General features: G+C 42.3%; 1 protein-coding gene across 3 annotated transcripts in view; it reads left to right on the top strand.

The window, feature by feature from the left end:
• Window positions 1–3,624: 3,624 nt before the first annotated feature.
• The window catches only part of igsf9ba (immunoglobulin superfamily, member 9Ba), a 61,937-nt gene continuing 45,789 nt past the window's right edge, over window positions 3,625–19,772 (top strand). For 2 of the 3 annotated variants that reach the window (XM_047339710.1, XM_047339711.1), the window contains exons 1-2: window positions 3,625–3,922; window positions 18,756–18,953. In XM_047339710.1, coding sequence (XP_047195666.1) covers window positions 3,859–3,922; window positions 18,756–18,953 — 262 coding nt within the window. In that variant the 5' untranslated portion in view covers window positions 3,625–3,858. The remainder of the gene's footprint in view (window positions 3,923–18,755; window positions 18,954–19,772) is intronic. The other variant, XM_035155449.2, reaches the window with a different exon arrangement.

Genomic DNA, 19,772 nt, shown 5'->3' with positions numbered 1-19,772 from the left:
ATCCCACTGGACGATGACTCTAAATATAAATCGCTGTGCTGCACTCAGAGATGAATATATACATCGTCTTTGTTGTGCTGCATTCTCTATTTTTAATTCCTTGTATTCCACGTATTCATACATGTATCTTTATATTTTTTACCTATTTTCACTGTGTTTACTTAGTCTCAGTTTTTACTGTTGATTCCATTGTGTGTTATCAATTAGAAATCTACAGGCTCGCTCCGCACAAGATTTTATTGCAGTCATACAGTGAAAATAAAGAGCTGTTGACAAAAAGTACTTGATGCAAAAAGATCTCACTCACACAAGAAGTGACTGAACAATAGCCAGGGCCGATTCTGAGAGCTACAAGAGAAATGTGAGGGGTCGTTAAATTATTGATGGGTCAGATAAGAAGAAAAAACATCTCACTTTGGTGGAACTGAAAACAACTCATAAACTTCTGAATTGAAGCTAAATGAAGAAAATACACTATCTGAAATAGTGGAGTTGAATTTAAAATGTGACATTTCTTGAGGAAATCAACTGACTTTCCTCTGCTGCTTTTCAGTTCATCTCTGCAACAGCTTTAAACTGTGGAGTGGACACAGTGTCCATTAACGGGAACATACTTTTTCTCAGTGCGAAGCTGCAAGTTCAAACACCCACGTGAAACTCGATAAAAAAAATGATGAACCTTACATTTAACAAGGGATATGAGAGTTTTCTGCCGAAAATAATCCTTAAGTTGTTTTTCAGGCCAGCAACACTGGTCCCTGTTGTATTAGAAATTTAGAAACAGTTCATGTTCCCTCTCTGCCCTTTGGTAAGAGCCGTCCCCAGCCTCCACTGGCAGAGCTGCAAAACTGATCGTCATGTTGCATAAGAGATTATCTTAACTGTTCTTATCTCTTCTCTGTCGTGGTTTGTAGGAAATCAAATTCTTCAAATCTCATCCTGTGGCTTCATGGAGCAAATTACATTATATTTGTGTGTGTGTGTGTGTGTGTGTGTGTGTGTGTGTGTGTGTGTGTGTGTGTGTGTGTGTGTGTGTGTGTGTGTGTGTGTGTGTCACTGTGGAAAGAGGCTTTGTGCTACTGAAAATACAGATACAGTGTGTCCTGCTGTTGTGTCAGCACGTGCATGTGGCTTTATGTGAGGCTTTTAAGGAGGTGTGTTGGTAATGTGACCTTGATTTAAATGCAACAGTCAGAGCAAACTAATGCACACCTCCACTAACAGTAACCGTGACACTCTGACAGATGCTCCTCCTTCCAAACGTCTTGGTCACTGATGTTAAACAGCTCCTCTCTGCAGCCCTCGTCGCAGAGGAGACTTTAACATGTGAAAGCATCCATTCCTCCTGATGGGTCAAACAGCAGCATGACTAAACAAGGACTCCCTGCTGCTGCACAGCTATTGATGATCAGGATTCAAAACTTGTGACTCATAGCTTGAGTTGTTAATGCCATTGAGTTTTCTGAAGGGTGAAAGTCTCCCTGTAGTGATGCTGCTCTAGAGAGATGTCCATGTTCTCTGCAGCATCCAACACTGGCTCTGATATCTTTACCTGTTTACACTGGGACATGTACAGAGCTATTTGTATGTATGTATGTATGTATGTATGTATGTATGTATGTATGTATGTATGTATGTATGTATGTATGTATGTATGTATGTATGTATGTATGTATGTATGTATGTATGTATGTATGTATGTATTCTGTGCAGCTGTGAGGGAGGAGCCAAATAGCATCAGCCAGATGCTCTGATGAAGCTGTCTTAAATTTACAGTAGTTCTGAATCTTTTGGCATGAAATGTTTTACAGAGACACCAAACTAACATCCACCCCATATGAATCATATGTTATGGTCTTCACAATCACCAAATCATAACCTGACCCAGGCACATGCACAGATAGAACCCAGGTTGTGCTCCAGCACCTGCACTTTATGCGAGACATTGTTTTAAATTTCTTGTCTAAATTGATATCTAAACTTCTGGAGTGACTTGCCGGTCAGCGGTACAACTGGTCACTGTAATCATCAAAACATCCAATGAGGGAACATCTTTTGAAAGAACGGATTTCAACCCTCCAGTCGCAGACAGCCACTTCAGGCAATGATGCGGCACTTCTGGAACTCTTGTGGACTTAACACAATGGACGTGAACCTAAAGTGGCCCGTGTGGTAAATGGTCAATATGGCCAAAAATACCACAAACCAAATTTGGACCACCTTTGGTTGACATGCGGTATGGTCATGGTTTACTCGTGGACTAGTTCTGGCAAACATGAGTGGACCAAGTGCCAACATTCCACACAGTAGTGTGCCGGATGACCGTGTGTCAGTGGGCCAAACCTGGGCCAGAACAATGTTTCTATATGGAGTAGGGTTCAGAGATTTGAACCTTTATGCATACGGAGACCCATAATGCTGTGTTTGTGTCCCCCCCCATCTGTGTGTAACATGCACAGTCCCTGATGTGATGACTTCATTTGAGTGCACATGAGGGGTGAATGGTTGAGGGACCAGGCTGTGTGCAACTCTTCTCAGACAGAGGGGTGACGTCCTTTCCTAAAAAATGATCTAAACCCACTGAGCTGCTTGGAAAATCGTGATAAAAACGTTGAAATGTGTCATGAGAGTATTACTCAGCAAGATTTTACTGCAGGAATTAAACGCTCTGCATAAGAAAATGGAGAATGTCTTTGATTTTTAAGTCTTTGATTCCAGACAGGAATAGCCTATGACAGGCTCCCCAAAAAAAAAAAAAAGGAAGGGAGGGGGGGGGAGACAGACAGACAAAAAAAAAAATGTGACAAAATCTGCAGGAAGGAAAAAAAAAGGAGATGTACAGAACGTGGCGCTGAGCAGCAGCCGGTGTGAGCGGTGCGTAATTCGGGTGCGATGTGATCTGATGTGCAGCAGCCAGAGGCGCACAGGCGTAATGCATCCTCCGTGGTCATGCATGTAGAAAACAGAGGGAAGGGAGTCTGAGGCAGCCTTATCACTGGTGCCCATGTGTGCGCGGCGTGGCGGAGCTGCATCCGTGCGCTCTCGGCCGTCGAGGGCGGGGGGGGGCAATAAAACATACACACAGGCGAATGGTTTTGTATCTGTCGCCACACCCATCACATAAAACCAGACACGGTGGTGGAGAGGAAAAGGTGTGGGGGGGGGAGAAGCGTTTTATGTCGGTGACAGCGACATGACAACAGCCGAGGGCTATGGGTGAGCGACAGATGAGTCACTCGCATCCACCAGCTTCGCCCCTCGTTCATAAAGCTGCGGCACAAAGAGGCGCCCGGTGCCAGCGCTGATACGACGAGCGGCGCAAAGGCCCGTGCGGGATGAATGGATGACGGGCGGCGGCGGTGGTGCACGTGGGGCCAGTTTAGGAGAGGTGCTTAAAGACGTGGACGCGGCTTTTCTGTCAATGCGCATGATACTGCGGCTCCACTACTACGGCACGCTCCAACTCACCTTGAGTGTGCGCACGGGGCCGCGCGCCTGTCATTCCGGGTGCGCGGCTGTGCGCAGAGCCAATGCGCAACCCCAGAGCCTCCGTCGGCAGCCAATGGGACGGCGGCGAGGGGGCGGACCTGTGGCTGCGTCCTCACACTCGGTTTCACTATGCGCTCGTAAAAACGGCTCCGTCTACTACAAGCGCGGCGGTGCAGGTGCTCTGTCTCTTCGGGAGAGGATGCGGATGGAAGGACGGGGGAGGGAAGGGATGAAGGGACGCGCCACGAGGAAAGAGAGCAGGATATGAAAAGGGGGATCGTGCCGAGAGACCGCGAGGTGCAAGGTCGAATATGAGAGATTGGTTGAACGGGGCACTTTGCGTGGTAATAGCTGGTCGGCAATAGTACTATGATTTGGTATGTGGCCACTCTGATAGCAAGTGTATTCAGCACCAGAGGAACGGCCGCTCAAGGTGAGTTGAAGTGCAGAATATGTGGTGCCGCACATTGCATATGATCCGGTGTCTGCGTGTGCGCCTGCTGCAGCTTTTCCCCTAATCGCACCGTGTTATTTTTTTTTTTGTATTGTATGTCAGGTCACATAGAGTGTGGAGCTATTTCATTGTAACACAGACCTCTCTCGTGTGTCACGCGAAAGTTCATCCCTGGTTTAATCATGTCAGGGAAACAACAATTGTCTTGCAAAGGGCCTGGTGCATGTGCATGATGATATCTGCTGCTGCTGCACATGCCACTGGTAGAAACCCTGGAGTCCACAGTGATTGGCCATGGCAGAGAGAGGCTGATTGATTCTGTCTGTGGGTTCAGGGCCTGTGATTTCTGATTTAAAACATGCAGAGAATAACGTCCCCGCACGCAGCTGAGAGGGGGGAACGTGTGTGCATTGTATCATAGCCAGCAGTCCCACTTGGGCTCTCCAGAGAGGGGTGTGACCGTCTCAGCCCTCAAGATGGAAAAGTAACTAAATAATGCATCACGTGTCAGATAAAATGCACTCCTGGGTTTGATCGAGCCCACTGCTGCATGCATGGGATCCATGTGCCGGATCTCCACGCTGCACATGCATAGGGCCCCAGTGCTGAGTGTGTGATCCTCTGAGCAGCACACAAGCTGCAAGGCTCGTCTGGCGCTGATCTAAGTGCTTCATAAACTAGTCATTCCTGGACCTGCAAACTGCACAATATCCCTTTTGTTCTTGTTTTTCCTCCTGAGCACTCTGCGTTGACCCATGTACTTACTTAACCTTGCTCTTCCACTCATGTCCAGATGAGGGAGACATGTGCCAAGCTGTCGCCTGGTAACTGATCCCTATGACCCCACATACCCAGTCAGAACTGGTCTGCCCACAGGTCTGGCGCCTCCTGTGATGACAGACCCACACTGAAGCGATGAGCACGGTGTGAGAACTTCCCCTGCAAAAAAACATATTTAAGAGAAATGTTAGATTTAGGAGCCGAGGACGTCTCAGCGGTGTCGCTGCTTAAATTCTCCATTTTACGAAGGCATGAGTGTGGCTCAGTAATATCGATTCGTAGGTGTTGTCTGGTATCTGCATCGCTGTGGAGGTGATTTACTTTAGGATGACAGGCTGCACCGGAGAGTCACAGATCACAACGTGTTAAAAATGAGAGCTGGCTTACTTCCTCTATTGCAGTGTCCCAGAATAAAGTGTCTGATCTTTGTCTGGTGCTGCACAGAACCTCTGAAACTCATGTTAACACAAACTGTGACTTGTCATCATCCCTTGTTTCTCGTGATGGAGACCACACAGCAATCTGTCTGCTTTTTTGACAATGTGTGAAGTCATACTTTCGGTGTAGCTTCATTTGTTTCCAGACAGACATATGTAAAGAAGAAAACACAACTTAAGTTTTGTGTAGTTTGACTTTTGGACAATATGTATTAAACAAAGCAGATTTGTGCGTTTTTGCTGAGAATTAGATGAGAAAATTGACACCACTCTTTTGTTTGCCTGTTCAGCTTCACATGTGAGTCCGTGGCCAGTTAGCTTAGCTTAGCACAAAGACTGGAAACAAAGGGAAACAGCTAGCCTGGTTCTGTCCAATTGTACAAACATCTACCTATAGCATGACATCTTCTGGATTAATCATGTATTTTTGATCAATACAAAAACTGAAATTTATAAAAAATTGGTGTAACATGTTATGTTATTACACCTGTATTTTCTCACTTTAGTTTTTATACACGTTAAAGTACAACATGTTCATTTGTGAGTTGGGCAGATCGGTCTCTCCTTGCTCCCATTCGTTGTGCTAAGCTAAGCTAACTGGCTCCCTTTTCAAACATCTCAGCTTTTGACCCAAAATGTTGAACTAATTCTGTAAGTAATGAAAACTATATAATCTTCTATGCGCTTACTCTGATATGAAGCTACAAATCCTATACTTTCCCATGGGATACCGTAGGCTGGTGATATGCATATTAACTGAATTAGTATCAGCCCTCTCCAATGAGGGATATAGGCCATACCAAAAAACTGGTGGCCCACTCTTGACCCTATAGTCTATCCAATAGAAAAAAAACCTTGGAAGTAACAGTTCTGAAAATCCAAATTTTGTCAGTTCTGGGAGATACAGGTCAGATTTGCAGGTACCAAGGGACTGGAAACAGATGGTTAAAAACTAATATGCTCCAAAACAAACAAAGGAAAAGTAGGATTATTGCAGCTCAGTGGAGCTCAGATTTGGCTCCTTTCTCATGAGTGGTATTTTGTTATATTTGCACTTTGCTTAGGCACAAACAAAGGACCAATGAGTCTACAGTTAAATTCATTTCTTTAATTTCCGCCAGAACATTTAAAAACAGCTCATGTAAAGTCCTTTGTCTCTGTACATATTTGGATAATACTGACTTAGATGTGAGGCTAGATATATATATTATGAAACTACATAATCAGTTTGTAGATTACTGTAGATTATTTTATTTGTCAGTAAAGATAAAAAAAATCACATGAATAAAATAATATCAAATTGTGGTACTACAGAGAAAGTCGTAAACACGTATTCCACGAGAAATTATGTGATTAGATTTATTTTGAAATGTTCAATTTAGATTTAAATTCACACTGGTCAGAACTTGGTAAACTGGTTTAATTGAAAAGTTAAAAAAACTAAAAAACATTTTCTTGAGGGTTTTAAGACGAACAACTTTGTTACTTAAATGATGATTGGACTTAGTTGTAAAAACGTAAAAAGAAAAGCTTACGTCCAACATACTGCAGGGCCCTTCTTTTTACAACCAGTCAGTGATTTGCACAGGATTTGCTCAGGTATGGACAATCAGTCACAGTAAATGGTGGTCAAAGAAGTTTTCTCGTGCCAAGTGCCCATTGGGGAGGCAGCATATGGTCAGGGAGACGGGAGGTTAGTTCAACAAAGTCAATGGTGACTTGGCAACCAATCAAGGTGAAGCAAGAGGGACGCTGATGGCAATATAGAAGTAATTAAATGTCATTGGCAAGTGTTGAGGAGTGGTATATTTGAAGGACTATTTTCAGCCTGAGTCACTGATGGCAGACTGACTCTCCTCTCCGCTCCTGTGCTGGGACTTGGCATTTTTTAAGCGTTTGTTGAACTGGCTTCTGGCCAGATGATATTCATCTGTAATTCCCCACTCGTGCGATGGCTCCTTGATGCTGCACACGATCCAGAATCTCCCTCGTGAACCGTGAATTGGCACACTTGTTCTTGTTTCGGGTTTCTTCTGAAGGCGCGTTTCTTCCAAGACAGAGACGTATAGGAGCAGACAGGATTTGTGGAGGTGTCAGAACTGTCACTCACATATCTGGGGCCTCCCAGTAGTGCTGAATTGGTGTCTGTAAGCCCTCCCACGGTCTCTGCGGGTCCAGTTTCAGATTGGCTGGGCTGTCTTCAGTTTTTGTCGGGGTGTTGAAACTGTCTGGGACGTTGTTAAACGCTGCGTTTCCATGATTTGACAGCAGTGTTTTAATTTGTCTGACATCCACTGTGCTTCAATGAGTTTTAATGATATGAGTGTTTTTTCTTTACACGTTAAACTGTGTTTTTAGCTTTGCAAAGTCAGTTGAAAATCAGAATTCAAACCTCATAAAACTATAGGAAAAGAATAGAAATGTTAGTTTAAAATTTTGGGGATTTTGTTAGAATTTCTATTTGAATATGTTTGATTTCACTGCAACTTATGTGGAAATTCATGTCAATATGTTTCATCATCTATAAGAATAAAGTTCGTCCTCACCCCTGAGAACTATTGCAGTATAACAGTCAGTTTATTTAAAAGCAAACAGAGCTGCAAATGAATACAGACCAAACAGTACACGACCAATGTTTGTTTTATTTTTGGCTCAATAAGGTTTTGCATTTGATTTGTCGCAGTTTTCTTTCTTGTTTGTGCAGAGATTGGGGTCGTAAATGCCGAGCTCTCTGTGGTGCTCTGTTCATGAACCCCCAATGACCTGAGTAGCTAATCAAAACCGCCGTGAATGTGTTGTATTTTTTTACTTCGGAATATTTTTAATCAAAAATTACAACCCTACTCCTCCAGCACACAAACAGCAACTCGCTGTAGGAGAACACGTTTTGGTTTTGATGGACTTGAGGCTGACACTGGTCTTCACTCACTGTGTGTAGTTTGTATAACAGTAACAGATATGCAGTGCATCAGATGTGCAAAGAAAATCAGTGTTGGATGTGATGCTCTACAAATGCAAATCCTCTCATCCTTCACATTGTTTTGGCTCGGAAAATTACTTATGATTTATCGATTATCATTATATTATCTGATTGTTATATATACACTAATTCATTGATGGACAAGATGTTGCAGCTTCAGCTGACGGAGGGAAAAGTGCAGTGTTGGAAAATGGAAAAACTCAAATAAACCCTGCAAAGTAGGTTACATTTACTTTACTATGTTCCACCCCTGCCGGTCTCATTGGTAAAACGCAGGAAAGATCATCTCAACAGTAATAAATCTTCAAGTCTTTGGTTCACCTGAGCTGAAAGAACCAAGACGTCCTCAGCAGCAGATGCAAACTTCCCTAACTGCATTTGATAAATCTCCATCGGCCAAATTAACCCTGTTTCTTCAAGTGTCAATACAGTGTAGTCACGCCATCATTTTCATTAATAATCTAGATTTCTAGCAGCAGTGTGTCAGTGCTGTTTTTACCTTTCATGTTTTCTTAGCTTTGTCTTTTAAACGTATTTGCTTGACTGATGCTCGACTTCATCTCTCCTACTCATTTTCCTTCGTGTCGTGCTACAGTCATGAGAGTGAAGCTTAGTAAAGAGCTTAGGAGGGAGCGTGTGCTGAAGGGGTGGATGGCAGACTCTCAGCACTGGGCATGAGCCAGCTCTTCCTGGTGATGCCCCCTCCACCCTCCCCCTCCGCTCTCCTCCCTCAGTCCACTCCCAGCAGAGTCTCCTCGCAAACAAACCCTGCAGCATTCTGGGAACGCCAGTTTTTCAGATCATGCAGATCTGGTTGGATGGACTAACTCTCTCAGCCGCTAGATTATCATCTCCTTTGAAACATGTAGTGCTTCTTACAAGTTAAATACATTGTTGTTGTTGTGTTGATCCTATACTTACTGGACGTGTAGTTACATTATCTGTGGAGCAAAGACCTAAAACCATCTGTCTTATCATGCAGCTGAACGCTATATAAGTATAGACCTGTCTGACCTGTTACCATCGTAAGTTAAATATCTTTGGGGTCTGACCAGGATTTTTAAAGATAGGTCTCAGACTGGGACGAAAGGAGACTGATCTGAAAGATGATATAATGATTTGTTTGTGTGTTTGAATGCTACAATACATTATATAACAATTCAATTTTCTTAAAAACTGACCACTCAGTGTTGTACTGCCTTAAAAGGTGTTAAGGTGGAGGTTGGATCGACGTTTTATCCGTACAACTGTGTCACTTCTGCACAGGAGCACCTTATGTTACAGGTCCTGTAATTTCCTGCAAAGTTTTCCCCTCATTTCCAAGAAATAATCTGGAATTTAGATGTTAATCACAAGGATATTTCTTGTAAAAAGAATTACACAACCACGCGTAATAATTATAAGGGAAATGAGCAATGTGTCAGTGTCTAAAGTTATTAAGTAGGCTAGCTGCTCATTCTTTATTTAATGCATTTAATAATAACTAAGGTTTTGTTCATTTTCCTTACTGGTAGAACATGTTCATGAGGACTTGGTGGATATTCTCTGCAGGGGAGTGGATTAGTTTGTAAAGAAGCATCTTCATCATGGGGATAAAGTCGCAGACCCCTGATTCTACAAGTTTGGGATCTGCAGATTAGGATATGGATGCTCTTATCGTTCAGAAGGGGCTAGACTGACCTGATAATATCAAGGCCCTTCATTAGAGAAGGCAGAGTTGATCTTCTGCAATGTCTTTGAATTTATACAATCAAGTACATATTCCAGGGTGGTGGTGGATGAAGGTCTACAGGCTGACAGAGGTTGAACAGTTATTTAAAAAAGGGCTGATGTCGTCATTCATCCTGGAGCAGGACTGGATGCTGTCCCAGAAAACACCCGCCGTCCTGTCAGAGGTGACCTGATGGAGCAGTTTGGTCAATTCTTTGTATTAGGGGCTGTCGGACTGTTCTGTGCTTCCTGTGCAGGCATCTCTTACTCATTCTGCCTCTGTTTTTGAGAGGTTTCTAAAATGCAGATGCTGAATCCTTCAAGTCCTAAAACATGCCACATGTTCCACTGTCTGTAGGCCAACACCTGCTTTTTGTTCCAGGCATAAGTTTTCATGCACATTTTGGAATAGTCCTGTTATTCCTGAAAAAGAAGATGTGCAAAATCATCAAACATCTGTTGGTTTGCAGCAGTTGTTTTTTTGACTTTTTGTATTTTGAAACATTTAAAAGTACTTATGCTGTTGTAACTTATTTTACTCATTGATTTTATGTATGTTTACCAGAAAATATTTTGTATGTATATTTGACCAGTTTTTGGTCTTGTAAACCAGTGTGGGGTGACCCAGATGTTTGACGTGTCATAGAAAACAAAACAAAACATAACTCTATATGATATTAATTATGAGTTCTTAGATTTTATTACTCCCAATAAAAAATATTTTAATTATTGGCTATTTTGCAGTAAATCTTCTCCATTTATCCTTCAGTCAATGAAACTTGGGCAAAGTTTCCATTACCCAAAGTGATATATATTGATTGCTGGTTTTATGAAACCATTACATCAAAACCCAAATATATTTAGTTTGTTATACATGATGAAGAAAGATATTAAAGAAAAAAATGAATTGTTAACTTAACTATCAACATAGATTCTGATTAATATGATTATTTGCTTCAGCGCTTGTAGATTTATCTATATTAACACATGGATGTGAGAGTTTTTGTATTGTATGATAAATTATATATGGTTATATTTGACAATAATCCACATGATTTGAAAATGTAACAAAACTAACAAAAGACAATCAGGCAAACAAATATAATGATGCTTCTGAATCTAAACTTTCCCCCCATGTATTAACAATGAGACTCATAAATCATCTGATAGTGTAATTCAGCAGCTACTATACCCTGATATAATAATTCAAATCAGCACTATTTTCTCCCCAGGCTTTACTCCACCTTCAATCAGGAAGACATTTCATGCTGCTGAAAGGATCTTTTCAATCCTAAATCTGCCGTGTTGTTTTTTTTTCTATTCTGAGGAAACTCATATATGCATCTGCCAGAAGAAGTGCGCATCTTCAGAGATAAGTGTTGAATCCACACTGAGCACTCTTATGTTGCTCTGAGCTGCAGCTCGAGTGTGTGTGTGTGTGAGAGAGTCATAGAAAGAGGAAGTGAGCGTGAGAGAGAGAGGAAGGCAGCGACTGGGAAATATATGGAAGTGGATATGTTGATTGGAAGATATGTGGAGCCGATGTCGGAGCAGTTCACATGTAACACGGGAGCTCACTCACTGTTACATTATGATTTATTGACCCTGAAAACGCCGATAACCAGTTGTAATTAAACAAACCTCATGGAAGTGCCGATTAGCAGCAATATGCTTCCCTGTAACGACTTTAAAACACCTTATTGTAAGCAATGAAAACTCGTGAAAAGAAATAACGCGATCGTCTGTAAAAATGACTGAAACATGGCAAGACTGAGGAATTTCTGTCACTTCGGTTCCTGCCAGAGATGTCCTGTAATGTGCTCCTCTGGTAGAGCTCTGAGCCTTCTCTGGCAAACACAGCCTATTTCACACATCTCTCTCGTCTGTGTCTTTCTTCCTCCCTCTCTTTCTCCGTGTCATATTCCCTCCCCCTCTCTTTCTCTCTGTCTCCCTTTCTTTCTCCCTCTCTGTCTCTCTCTTCTTCCCTCTGTCTCTCTCTGTCTCCTTTATTTCCTCTCTCTTACTCCCTCTTTCGCTCTGTCTCTCTCATCCTCTCTGTCTCCTTTTTCCCTCTTTCTCTCTCTCTCTCTGTCTAGCTCTCTCTCTCTCTCTCTCTCTCTCTCTCTCTCTCTCTCTCTCTCTCTCTCTCTCTCTCTCTCTCTCTCTCTCTCTCTCTGTCTCCCTCTCTCTGCCTCACTCTTCCTCCCTCTCTCTCGCTCGGTCTCTCTCTGTCTCTCTCTCTCTCTCTCTCTCTCTCTCTCTCTCTCTCTCTCTCTCTCTCTCTCTCTCTCTCTCTCTCTCTCTCTCTGTGTCTCGGTCTTCCTCCCTCTCTGTCTCTCTGTCTCTCTGTCTCTGTCTCTCTCTCTGTCGCTCTCTTCCTCCCTCCCTCCCTCTCTGTCTCTCTCTCTCTCTGTCTCTCTCTGTGTCTCGGTCTTCCTCCCTCTCTCTCTCTGTCTCTCTGTCTCTCTCGCTCTGTGTCGCTCTCTGTCGCTCTCTTCCTCCCTCCCTCCCTCCCTCCCTCTCTCTCTCCCTCTCTGTCTCTCTGTCCTTGCTGTGTGCTGGAGCAGGTGTCAGCACATCCCTGACTGAACATTGCTCGTCTGATCGGGGACCTCTGCCTTTAAATGGAGCTAAATAATGAAGAGAGCCGATCTGTCCTGGATTGTCCCCGTGCAAAAGTAAAAGCAGCAGACGCTGAGGTCGTTGTCTGTGGAGCGACATGCTGGTCAGCATCTTTAGACAAAAAGCATATACCCTCTGGTCTGCAGACTGTTGTGTAAAATGTGAGCCGAACGATTTGCTTTACACTTGGACTAAACTAGTTATGAATGCAATGCTGCAGAGTAGTTGTGTGTAGTGATCGCTTATCACATTGGAGATGTGTGTGGATGTATTTTTAATTGCTTCTACCTTGGCTGCCAGGTTGGGTTTCCCATTAGATTGAGATGAAGTGAAACCTGAATTTTGGATTCTGTTCCAGAAGCAAGAAAGACATCTGTATCTACGATAATAGATAGTTTTTTGTTTCCACGTATGGACATTAGTTCTCTGAAAAACAATCTAATATTCTTGTCTTCAATAATTTAGCCAAATCTAGCAGGGCGGTAAATGAACCGGAAATATTTTCAAGTTCAATATGTACAACAAGTATTAAAGTAGTTAATAAAAGACAGAACAGTAATATAATAAGATTAATATGCAGAATTGTTTTTTAGTATACAATCATAAAAGAAGATTTTTTATTATGAAGACATAATGAACACACACATATGTCTACGTGTGTAATCGTGGTACTTACATATGTAAGTATTGTGGTTTCTCCAGTAGTAGAATTATGAAAATACTGGGATGAATAACCAGGTGAATGTCATTATCTGAATATAATGTAAACTTAGGGAAACAAGTGTGAACGTAAATTTTTTTCTCCATAGGTGAAGCCCTTCATGCATCAGTAATTAATTATTTAGGAGAAATACAATTTCGATGCCATGCACTGTTTTTGTAATCTGTTGTACTTTAGCTGCAGTACACTTGAATTATACAGACCCAGATTAACACGGACACGCACACACACACACACACACACACACACACGCACACACACACTCACGCACTCACACACACTCAGACCATTCTCTTATGTGACCTTCAGCGCACACAGGCTGGCATTCAATTACTGCCCTGTCAGTGGCCCATCCAGCCCAGTGGCTGCACGTCCTTGAGACTCTCTCTCCAGCCTCCGTCCAGTCTATATTCCATTACATCCTCCACATCGGGAACTCTGTCCAGCGTAAAGTGGCGCTCATATCCGCACACACAGCTCTTCATGCATCCTTTACAGAATCTCCCGCTGCAGTTAGCAATGGTTGTCGTTTCTCGTGCGCTGAATCACACTTGAACGGGAGGTAAATATTGGATTTTTAGTTTTACTGGGTGAAATATTGCGCTGGTGTCAAAAGAATAGAATTAAGCACCCTGGACCAGACAATCCAAGCAGCGCTCATCTAAAACAGTCCCTCGTTGAACTCCCTCAGTTTTCATATTTTTCCCTCAATATTGTTCAATGTGTTATTGGACCTCATTAGTGTCAAGACATGTCTCCAGCTCTGCTCTGCCTGATTATTGCCCAAAATTGCCTCCAGAGTCTATTTACTGTACAAATCTGATCATTTCTCATAGTACAATGTTGCAAAAGAGCCATTTTCATCCACTGCCTCTTGAAAAAAACAATGCGAGTTGAAATCTCCTCCAGATTTAACCTCACATGCCCCCGTGGTTCTGCTGCAGTGATTCATGTGCCGGTCTGGACAGCTGCTGATTGACCTCGAGCAGATGTCTCGCTCTGGTTTATGATGTTTGTTACATAACATTGTGTGTATCGGTTAATGTTCTTCTAAGGCTGCTTCATTCAGTTCTGGATATTTTCCTTCATATTTGTGATTTGCTTTGATTTTTTTAATCAATCTCATAAAAACTGTAAAACACCTCTGTGATTAAATAAAAACTATAAATATAGATTACTGCAGTTATCAAGTAAGTGAGCCATTACAAAATCAAAACTCTCACGTGAGCTGCAAAGTTAGTGAAGTAATTGATTAGTCAATTGACAGAAAAATAATTGGTAAACACTTTGACAATCGATAAATCGATCAAAGTCATTTTTCAGGCATAAACACCAAACATGTTTCACAGATCCAGAATGTGCTTCTTCCAGAACTAGTCAGGAAACTTTAACAAGTTAAATTCAAATCATAATGCACAAGATGCAAAAATGTCACCTTTGTGTCCAAATAAATTCTATATTGTGGCATCTTGTGCACAACTTTGTGTTATTCCAAGCTGTAATAAGCTCATTACTGCAAAGTGCCAACAATGAGCCCATTAGTAACAAAAAAGGTGAGATTAATGCTTTATAGGAACTGATTTCAAACCACGGAAATAGTTCTAGAATTAAAAATAACCTGTTGGTTTTTACACATGTGAATAAGATGGTCCTGAACTGTTTGTTAGAGTGAAACATCTGCTAGTTTTACCTCTTTTTCCCAAAAATATTTTTAAAAGAGACAATATGGGGAATTGGGTCAAAACAGTTTAAAGTAGTAATAATAAATTAAACATCTTGGATTTTGTCAGTTGGAAAAACAAGATATCTGACAGCTTCAGGTAACTAACAACAATTTGTCACACTTTTCTGGCATTTTAGAGATCAAATTGAAAATCAATGAAAATAATCACTAGTTCCAGTCCTGTTCTTCTCTCTGACTAACCTGCGGTGACACTGCCTGTTTAACCTTTGCCCAACAATGAGGAATTATTGCTTTCGTGCATGTCCAACCTGCCGTATTGTGATTTATCGGACAAGTGACTGAATTGTTACGCTTCAGAAATTCATGATCATAACAGTAAACCATTCTGTGAGCCGGATGCATAAAACATATTGGTCTCCTGGATTTATTAGCTGCCTGGTTTATCCAGATCTTACTCAACAGATTTCTGCCTCTGTGATTTTTGTACAGTTTCACTCTTCACTCTTTAACTTAAATTCCCCCTAACTTAAACTGTATTGATCCCTTTACATTTACAAAACTGATTAATTGGAAGATCTGCTCAGGCGACTCTATCACATATGTGTCACATATCGAGAACATAAATATTTTGCCTGAAAGCCCTCGTAAAACTGCACATTTCCATTAAGGAAATTAAAAAGTTCAAAGCGGCGTCCGAGATTGTGCTGATTGTCTCTTCGTGAGGATCTCATAAAGAAATTGGAGAATTATTAGCCCTCCCATTTATTATCTTCAGTCTTTAAAGAGTCTCTAAAAAGTCTCTTCTCTATCTCAGACGTGCTTCCTTCACCACCAGGATCCAAGAATAATGCCAGTGAGAAACCTGAGCCGCTAAATGTCTGCAACCTGAACTGTCTGCAGAGAAAACAATAGATTTCAGCCGCCGTCACTGTTGTGCCACAGGGTTTGAGCCTGTGTTTCATGTCAAGTGACTCTACTTACTCAAACCAAACAATGTGTCCAGTGTGTTTCATTATGGATGGGAGCCTGCGCGGCCTTTTCTTCTGAAATCCACAAGAGCTGGACCCCGTACAGTAAATGTTAAGTCAAACAACATTCCCAGTATCTGCTGTAATTTGTCATCCAAAGCCCCCAGTCTTGAAAATCTGCAACTGTGGGACCCAGACTCATTTTCTTTCCAGTTCATATGGAGGTGTGAGATGTATGTTTGAGCTCTGTTTCTATTGCTCGGTCTCACTGTTGGACTTGCATACTTGCATCATGTTTTTGTATTGGGCCGTGTGTAAGGCCTCCTCCACCAAAGCCCGTCAACATGGTCTGTCTGCAGCAAATAGGTTTTTGATGGGATAAAAATGTTTTTCCAAAATGTCCAGTAAATATTTCACTAAAAGTCTTGCTGTAACCTCGGCTGCCCAAATAGTTCATCAGTTTTTGAACTGCATTTTAGCATTTGACAGAGGCTTTGAAATGATCAGATTTAAAGCTGTAATGTTCAACTCTCCTCAGGTTTAGAAGTAGGAGAAGTTTGACATCTCAGGAAATGTGCATTTTTGCTAATTTTGCCAAGAATTAGATGAGACGATTGACGATCTCACGTCTGAACAGTAAAAAGAAGTAACACCCAGCAGACAGTTAGCCTAGCTAAGCATAAAGGCTGGAAACATTGCGAAACAGCCAGCCTGGTTTTGTCTAAAGGTTAAAAAACAAATCTGCATCTCAAGTCATTAAAGTAAATACAAAGTAGACAATCGAGGTAGAACGCTCAATTAAAAGGCTTTAGAGGTGCTGGTGGGCTCTAGCTTCAAAGACAAAGATAATAATCATGTTTTCCGAAATGTGTAACTTTTCCTCTAAGACGTCACAATATGCCACAGCACCCAGTTCCAGTTTGTAATTAAGCGATCACATTTTTTGGAGTTATTTTCTAAATAGAATGTCTAAAATAATGTTGGCGTCAACACAATCAGCGTATGGCTTGAGAGGGGTTATTGTAATCGTTGTTAAAGGTGTTATAAATGAGGCTGCAATGGAGTGTGCTCAGGTGTGAATTTCAGGCTTTTGGCAAGCCTGAAAGGATTAGTTTAGCAGATTTCTGAATTTGTTGTGCTTATAACTGCATGGGACAGGTTTTCTGCAGAGGCGCATTAAAAGGTCATGGTTTGTTCAGTTTGCGGGGCAGCGTCATGCCCACAGAAGCTCGAAGCAACAATCAACTCCCCGCTCGTTTAGTCTGAGAAATCTTCACGCGTCCTGACAGGCTGCGCTGTGTCACCCCCCAGCTTCATTCTAATGAAAAATGCTGCTTTATTACCGGTATGATTTAGATGTTCCAAATTAGTGCTTGTAGTGTAGTTTTTTTCTTTGATGTACTGTCTCTGTGGCTTGTAGCTGTCAATTTGCCTCCGATGAGCTTTTACACTTGTAACGTTCACTGTGGGTCGGTTGGAAGTTGATTCTCTTTTGCGTTTGTGTTCAGATTCGTGCAGCTTCTCGTGTTCTGCTGCTGGTCTTTACTGACGAGCTACAGCGGCTGTTCAATGCTCATGTGGGGTTCACCGAGTCGTGCACGTGCTTCACTCGGTCTGTGTGGCTCATTAGAGCTCACAGTAGCATAGCATAGCTGCTTTTACCTTCTTACTACTGAGGAGCCACAAGCAGATTCCAGGGCTGAGGCTTGTAACTGGCGAACCACATGTCCACTTTACAAAGTGTAATTTGATTAAATCTGCCCTGTTTCAGTCCAGAATCTGTGCTGGTTAAAATGAGTAAAGTGGATTAACTGTGTCACAGGATAATGCAGATTAAACTGGTGAACACAATCCCTCAGTGATTGTGCATATGGCGGGTGGAGTGGAAGCTTTATTTTTCAGACAGAAGAACTGGGTGAAAATATTTTGGTCTTAATTTCAGTGGATACAGTTGAAAAGGCACAGGGCTCGCAGTCATGAAATTTCCATTTCACACAACAGTGATGGTGGCAGAACGCGAAGCAGAGAAACGCTGTTACCGACGGTCACACCGACGCCGTTTGAGGCCGTAATTCCTCCAACTCCCAGCGTGTGTGTTCTCCCTGTAAAAATGTGCCCTGATAATGCAAATGATACTGCTAATGAAAGCGTTACGTTATTCAGCTGGTGTTCCTCTGGAGTGAAACGTCAGCATGTCTCTTGATCCCTGAAGCGATTTTCCCTCTGGGCGGAGGCGGGCAGTCATGCTTGCTCTGACGGTGGAGATACAGTCGGTTCAATGAAAGCGGGGGTGGCAGCTGGAGAAAATCCATTCCCAGAGTGAGAGTTCTGCTGAGGCAGGTATGCCGACCTTTCAGTCATCTGATAGGTCAACGCTCGGCAGCGCGCCTGGACATTCGTGGCTAAACGCCAGTTCTGGTGGTGCTCATAGTAAAGCTCATCTGAGCAGCAGCCAGCGATGATCAATGGAACCCTTTGGCAGCTCATTTATTGTACAGTATGGCACAGCCACAAAACACTCACCAACAGATGCAGGTGACAGATGATGATGGAGCCACGAGGAAAGCTGATGAAAGCGAGAGCGTTTTACTCGTGTGTGCGGTGACCATGCAGTCTGGACAAATATCCTGTTGTGGGCCATGAGCGCTCAATGCATCTCAAGCAAAATGTACTTTTAATTCCATTGTGCAGCACTTTAGTCAATCACCTTTAATTGTCTCCCAACTATTGTTTGTGAGTTAGTCTTGGATGTCTCGAATACAATTAGATTCTTCTGCTTTGTCTGCAGGATTTGTGTGCAGAAGAATCTCCCTTCACCTTGTTGTCGTACATGTCAGACTCCAGCCCCCCTCGGAGGTGAACATTAACATTCCTCGGTTGTACTGAGAGCTGTGTTCCTTCTCGTCCCAGGTGCCCACGCAGTGAGAGAGGAGCCCCGGTTTGTGACGGCTCGCGCTGGAGAGAGCGTGATCCTGGGGTGTGACGTGTCCCCTCCCCTGGACGGCCAGCAACCGCCCTATGTGGTGGAGTGGTTCAAGTTCGGAGTGCCTATTCCCTTCTTCATCAACTTCCGCTTCTACCCTCCTCATGTGGATCCAGAGTATACTGGTAAGATAAGTGTGGCTAAACAAGCTCTGAGAGAATACAGACACGCTGTGAAAAGCTGATTTTATCTGACACATTTTAAGATGAATCATGACCAAGATCTTTTTATTTGGCAAGTACAGTAAATCCACAGGACCCACAGGAGTTGACAACAGACCTTGACAGTACATAATGATAAACAGAGGCTATATAGGACAGAAAGGAGGACTAAAACATATAAAATCCACGTACTGTGTAACTTACTATAGAATTAACTATACACAAATGTGAAAGATTGTAACTTTCATATTAAATCATGTTTAAATCTGCAATTTATAACTTTCACTGGTTTACAGTCAGGAGAATGAGATTTTAGAGGTGTTGTGATTTGCTTTGATTGTATTCAACTATGGATTAATAGTGAATGGGGACATTTCAAATTAGTGCTTGTTTTCTTTTTTCTTTTGCCTCCTATGAGCTTTTACACTTAAACAAATTTAAATTCTGCAGTTCCCACCAGCTCCGAAGAGCTTTACAGCATCTCTCAGTTCATTGTTTTAGTTCTTTTGGCTGCATCAGCACCGTTTTGGTTCAGGGTCACTGCTCTCATAGTGCAGTTTTTCAATTCAATTTTATTTGTATAGTGCCAAATCATAACTTACATTATCTCAGAGCACTTAACATGGTAAGGTCAAGACCATATATAATTATAGAGAAACCCAACAGTTCCCACAACGAGCAAGTGCTCAGTGTATGGCCACAGCATGCAACTGTCTCTTCTATAAGCTGACTGTTCAGAAACCAACAGCAAAGAAGCAAAGTTTGAGTCTAGCTGGTGAACAT

The sequence above is a fragment of the Hippoglossus stenolepis genome, chromosome 4, assembly GCF_022539355.2.
Source record: "Hippoglossus stenolepis isolate QCI-W04-F060 chromosome 4, HSTE1.2, whole genome shotgun sequence".
NCBI classification, from domain to species: Eukaryota; Metazoa; Chordata; class Actinopteri; order Pleuronectiformes; family Pleuronectidae; genus Hippoglossus; species Hippoglossus stenolepis.
This window is presented reverse-complemented; position numbering and strand designations above follow the sequence as displayed.